The sequence below is a fragment of the Punctularia strigosozonata genome (genome assembly GCF_000264995.1).
Source record: "Punctularia strigosozonata HHB-11173 SS5 unplaced genomic scaffold PUNSTscaffold_3, whole genome shotgun sequence".
In the NCBI taxonomy this organism is placed as follows: Eukaryota; Fungi; Basidiomycota; class Agaricomycetes; order Corticiales; family Punctulariaceae; genus Punctularia; species Punctularia strigosozonata.
Window position 1 is genome coordinate 1,905,934 of NW_006767435.1, and position 6,000 is coordinate 1,911,933.

Here is a 6,000-nt window from a genome sequence, read left to right on the forward strand (position 1 = left end):
CCAGCGGAGGCGGCGTTCATCCCGCGCGGTCTGGGCCGCGTTCACAAGGTTTATTTGCCGAGCGGACCCCTGCCGCGGCAGTTCGCTCGCTGCTATTCGCCAAAGCGGGCGCCCACACGGCCGAATGCGGCAGGAGCGAAAGGCGGGGGTCGGCGCGGTCGGCTACTCAACGCCCCCCTCATGGGCAGGCATCACGTGTCGGGCTTCGATCTGAATTTGCCGGGGGGTTCGATCTGTCGAGCGCGGTTCGAAGGGGAAGCGCGGACAGGAGAGACACGGCCGGACGCACAAGACGACGGGCAGCAGACGACGCTCTCCTCCCGACCCAGCGTCGCCCCCGCCCGCCTCTTCCCCACCGTCCGCGATGCCCGCCCTCCTCGACGACCCGCGCGCCGCCCCCGACCACCTCCCGCCGCACGCTCCTTACCATCCATACGCCTACCCCCATGCGTACCCCCTCCATCCGTCCCTCCCGCCTCCGCACCAGGCCGCGTACGGACACCCCTCGGGCGGATACCTTCCTCACAGGCTCCCTCCGCCCCCCGCGCTCTCGCAGCCGCCGCCACCGCCGCCGCCGCCGATCCTCCAAAAGGTCTGGATCCTCGACTGTAGGACGTGCGGCACGTTCATCACGAATAGGGGCATGAAGGTGCGTCGCCCGCGTCATCCGGATGCGCCTGCGGGCGCCTGTGTCCTCCGTTCTCGTCATCGCCACCATCGCGCGGGCGATCCGGGCCATCGTTGGAGCCCGGGCTCGTGCGCCTGGCCGCCCGGGGCACGCGGCGTCCACGCCTTTCCCTTTTGTCCTCGCCGTGCCTCTTTGGCTTGGTAGGGTTCTGGGCAGATTCGTCAGATCTCGGCATCTTCCCTGCTCGAGCGCAAGCCAAGGACCGCTTTGACGCGCTTACAGTCGGTATTATTTCCAGAGCGAAGCGCGATGTTCCTGCTTTGTTTGTTTTTACCTCAAAGGCATTCTCGGCTATACGACATTCCATATATGGACTGTTGCGTGGCAGGTGTACGCCGATGGGCCACTATTTTGCCTGTTTAATCGTAGCACATTTGCTTTGTTTTGCTTCACCATTCATTCGCGTCTGCCACGATGCGCCTTCTCCCACCTGTGCATGCAGCGCCTGGAAAACCGTCTCTGACAAGTGCTATTTATTCCACAGGCTGTCCTTCTACTTCGTCCGAACGTCGCACTCTACTCCACAGACGCGCTCCCGATCAACTGTTCGGCTTACCACCCTTCGCCCTCGACTCCCTCTTCCTCGTCCTCCCATGGCCGCCCAGCCGCGCCTACGAAAGAGGCAGCACCTATGCCCAGAACGTGCGATTGCCTCACGCAGACGCTCTACTGCCATGGCTGCGGCACTGGCGTCGGCTACATGATCGTTGTACCCGTAAGACCATCTATATGCATAGATAACCGGTCGCTGACGCAAGAGTGTTCTCTGGCAGTGCGCGCGCTGCACGCAATCCATCGGCGCTAACAACCGCGCGACGAATGGCCACCGATTCGTCTTTCACTCGTCCGAGATCAGCGTGTGCGAGCGGCACTACATCGCGGACGAGCCGGGCGTGCACCCAGCCTATACGCCTCAGCCAGCGCAGAGCTCGCCGAACCCGTCCTTGGCGTCCATGGCGACGTCGCCGATGATGCATGCGCCTCCGAGCCCCGTGCATATGATTGTACCGTCCCACCGCGAGCCGCGCCATCGGTCGTCGCGCAGCCATCCTCCTGTTCGCGCCCCGCAAGATGGGGACGAAGAGGACGAAGAGGAAGACTACGATGACATGGTTCCGTCCGACGTGCCTGAGCTCGTGAGCGGATGGGACGATGAGGTGGATGGCGGGCGTGATGGGCTGGGCACGAGCGGGAGCTTCGACTCGGAGCTCGACTTCTCGCCTCCGCCGCCTCCTCCCGGTCTGAGACCGCGCGGGGCACTCTCGGTGCACCATCAACTTCAGCAGCGGCAACAACACGTGCTCCCTTCCTACGTCTCGCCCTCGACCTCGGCGCAGTACCACCCGTATCCGCAACCTCATCGGGACCGTCTGCTCGACCAGTACCAGCTCCAGATGCAGATTCACCTGCAGGAGAAGGCGGAGGTGGAGCGCGTGGAGCGTTTGATGGACGGCGACGTGCTGTATTGGCACCAGCTCGTACGGAGCGGGGAGATCCCCGGCGTGGTGGAAGACGAACGCGCGCGGAAGCCGAAGGTGGAGAACCGCAGGACGGCGAAAGCCTGGGTAGACCGGTGAGACGGTCCGCGGCCTCGCGGGCGTTCAACCGGCAGCGGGGCCTGCAATAGGTGGACCTTCCGCGCATCCCGACCTCCCACTTCACCAACACATTTCGACGACTACGGTCGGTTACGATCGCTACGAACACTTTCGTTCTTTTTTTGACACGACTCCATATCGCAATGACGCCGTTTGTAACGGACTCGTATCCTCGGCCCGCCCCATCCCATTCTGTTGTACCTATCACTCTTGTCTCCTTTCACACTCATACCCCCCCTCGCCTGCATTACTGTCCCTCCCCCATCCTTTCCATCAACCACACCACAAGTGCACGGCTTATCTTTATCTTGTCATGTATTTCTTTTTCTCCGAAACGGCCCGGTCACAAACAACAACTCCCCGTTTGTTCTATACCACCACCGATTTTCCATGATGTGTATGTATCATTGAACGGACGCGCCAGCAAGTCCCGAAACTCGCACAATCTCAATGTACATGGTCCTAAACCATCAGATCGTTGCATTTTCATATCGGACGAGATGGTATGAATTTATGTGTCCGGAATGACGTGATCGCGGAAGAGAACTGCCGGATGGTCCTTAAGATCTTGCCTTGCTAGTCGCTACGTCCACCTCCACAATTGATGCAAATTGTAAAACACCTATGCACTGCCGTCATGAACAAGCTCGTGAAGTCTCGCGGGAAGTCTCATGCCCGACAAGGTGTCATCGAGATCGTACTTATCGCACTGATACGACGCGCTTGTGAAAATCGGACCGAAAGAAGGCAGAGATTTCCATGATGACAACTATGGATGATTCATGCACATGTCGTATAAGTACTGCTTACCGGACACATCCTCTATTTGAAACCATGTCTGTCTTGGACACTACGACACATGCGTCCAGTAGCTTGCAGGGCTTCTATGGGTGGACAGATACATTGAAGGGGGTATACTACGGACCGGGTTCCGTCTCCACCGCGCTCCCCAAGTTGCTTGAGACCCTAGGAGGGAAACGGGCGTTGGTTGTGACCGGGAAAAGCCTCAGAGAGAAGGTATGGCATGAATTTGGGCCTCTGACACTTCTCAATATATTCGACTCAGACGGACGTCATCAGCAAGATCGAAAACATTCTGAAGGAACGGAACGCCTATGGCGCTACGTTCTCCGATATTGGACAGCATGCACCGATCTCGGGCATTCGTGGCGGCATCAAGGCATTCAAGGAAGCTGATGCAGATATCATCGTCTCCGTCGGTGGTGGATCCCCTGTCGATGCGTCGAAGGCGATCATCTACATGCTCCAGGAAGAGCGCGGTGGAAACTACGCACGTCAGATAGCCATACCCACCACGCTGAGCGCGGCGGAGTATACTGTCGGAGCTGGCTTCACGAACGACGAAGGCGTAAAGACGGCTGTGAGCTCGCCGGAACTCGCACCCGCTGGGATTGTCTTGGATGCCGAGCTTACTTTAGCTACTCCAGAGCGCCTATGGTAGCCTTCTTCGTTATCATGATGCGTCATATCACCTGGCTCACGCGTTCACAGGCTCTCTACGGGACTTAGAGCTCTTGACCATGCCGTTGGTAAGCACCCGTCCCTCTATTGCGGTGTCATGACTGATGCGGATCGCAGAAAACTTATATCGTCCTCTGGTCCCCCCTCCGATCAAGTACCTTTGCTATGCTGCCCTCACCGACCTCTTCAAGTATCTTCCTCTGTCCAAGGCCGACCCAGGCTCAGTGGAGATCCGGCAGAAGCTCCAATTGGCTTCGTGGATGAGCTTGTGGCCGCTGAAGTTGGAGAAGTATAGGTCGGTGCCAGCATGCACCCTGTCGAACCATGACTGATGTCAAGTACTGTTAGTGCGTTGGGCTTGTCACATGCTCTTGGTCATAAGCTGGGCGCTGCGTACGGTATCCCACACGGCATCACCTCTGTGCGCGTGGCTTTTGACCTCATGAAGTCACTGGTCTGATGTTCGAAACAGTGCCTCACCCTCGCGCCGGTCGTTGCACTCAAGGCTGAGACCGCGTCGCAAGAGGACAAGGAGTGGTTAGCGAACACTCTGTTCTATCTGCGTGAACCCACCACCGGGTCCATTGACGGCGACATACGCAGGCTTTCAGTACTGATCAGAACGTAAATCCATCTCCGTTGCTGCCTGTTCGTGGAATCTTCATACTGATTATTGATGGTCATTGACAGGCTGGTGAATGATCTCGGCTTACAGTCGGACTTGGCGTACTACAAGGTACCAACAATTGATGTTCCCGGCATTGCCGAGAAAGCGATGGGAGGTAAAGACGATCCTTCTTATCCGAAGGTTGTCGATCTCTTGCGGTCTTTGTATCCGTAAAGACAAGGGAGGATATTTCCTTAGCAACTTGTTTCATCGGTCCAATTCCCGTAGCCTGCATGTTGAAGCTGATATCCGATGCAAGAGAATGTATTATGATGCTATTGCTACATGATGGGTTCCGATATTAGTGACTGGGTATGCGGTGAATGGGTGATGTCGTCAACAAGACCAGAGCGGGTGTTGCCAGCTCATGCAATCGTAATCTTCTTCGGCGCGGCCTCAGGCGCCGACTTGGGGAATGTCACCGTCAACACCCCGTTCTCCATCGACGCCTTGATCTCCCCGTCCTTGATGCCCTGCGGCAGCTGCAACGAACGCGAGAACTTTCCGAACCGCCGCTCCCGTACAGCGTACCCGTTCTCGTCATGCTCGCTTGAGACCTTGCTTTCGCCCGAGATCGTCAGCCGATTGTTGTGCACGTCGATGCTGACATCTTCCTTCTTCAGGCCGGGCAGCTCGAACGTCGCGGTGACGGTGTTGGAGTCTTTGTTTTCGTGCAAGTCCATCCTGAGAAGCCACTGTCAGCATCGTGGTCTAGAAACTTGCCGAAGCGAGCATTACATACCTTGGCCGGAGTGGACCTGATGCGGCGCCTGGCGAACGCTGGACTTGGCCACCGTTGTTACTCGTCCGCGCGTTGAACGCCTCCTCGAAGAGACGATCAAAGTCGGAGGGAGTGAAGACGGGCTCGTACCAGAAAGTGGAAAGCGACATGGTGATGAGGATAAGTGGTTAGTGAGGTAGAATCGAGTGCGCTGAGTAGATGATTGTTTGTTGTTTGTGTTTTCTGCTGAGCGGGACAGGCTACCACTGGCCCCTTATATGCGTCCAGAGCATCTCTTCCACGACGTTGAGCGAAATTTCTCGAGCCACACGGAAGTATCTTGGTGACGTCGGAAGAGGAGCAAAGCAATGTCTCGAACGGGATCGAAATCTCGAGACGCTTCGTTTACAGTGATCCACCGTTCCTCTGGACAGCACCACTCCCTTGGACACGGGCTAATTTCTCCACATCGCCTGACTCTTTCCTCTTGATTATTTATATATATATACATCCAATGGATCCTCACCATCTCTTGTAGCCCGATGGACAATATGTAGTGTTTTACTCGAATGAAAAATCGGAAACACCATGGTGGCTGTGCTATTCAATCTTTATGTGGGCTTTGAGGTGTTTGTGAGCTACTGTACCACAAATCAGTGTACATATTCAGACTCTACAGTGCTGAAAGCACTATCTGCAACTGAGCTCATGAGGGTACATGTATTAATGGGCCCAATATCGCTCCAGGTTTCTGCATGCTTCGGCGGAGCAGCAGCTAAGGCAGCCATGTGACTGTCGATTAACCTCCGAAAACGGTTTCCCGCGCTCACACCGGCAACTACGG

The 6,000-nt window shown here is 56.7% G+C and overlaps 3 protein-coding genes across 3 annotated transcripts; 2 read left to right on the forward strand and 1 right to left on the reverse strand.

Annotated features, from left to right (window-relative positions):
- Window positions 1–1,169: 1,169 nt before the first annotated feature.
- PUNSTDRAFT_61819 (uncharacterized protein) lies at window positions 1,170–2,265 on the forward strand (the record flags this gene model as incomplete). The annotated part of the gene is made up of 3 exons (XM_007381244.1): window positions 1,170–1,403; window positions 1,462–1,812; window positions 2,107–2,265. Coding segments are annotated over 3 exons (744 nt in total), but the record flags the coding sequence as incomplete, so codon positions are not given.
- An 855-nt stretch (window positions 2,266–3,120) lies between these two features.
- On the forward strand, window positions 3,121–4,609 carry PUNSTDRAFT_62761 (alcohol dehydrogenase IV; the record flags this gene model as incomplete). Its single annotated transcript, XM_007381245.1, has 7 exons — window positions 3,121–3,303; window positions 3,353–3,744; window positions 3,799–3,836; window positions 3,886–4,063; window positions 4,117–4,189; window positions 4,241–4,392; window positions 4,459–4,609. The coding sequence occupies 7 exons, from the start codon at window positions 3,121–3,123 to the stop codon at window positions 4,607–4,609; spliced, it is 1,167 nt and encodes a 388-aa protein (XP_007381307.1).
- A 191-nt stretch (window positions 4,610–4,800) lies between these two features.
- On the reverse strand, window positions 4,801–5,326 carry PUNSTDRAFT_142034 (HSP20-like chaperone; the record flags this gene model as incomplete). Its single annotated transcript, XM_007381246.1, has 2 exons — window positions 4,801–5,119; window positions 5,178–5,326. The coding sequence occupies 2 exons, from the start codon at window positions 5,324–5,326 to the stop codon at window positions 4,801–4,803; spliced, it is 468 nt and encodes a 155-aa protein (XP_007381308.1).
- Window positions 5,327–6,000: the final 674 nt, after the last annotated feature.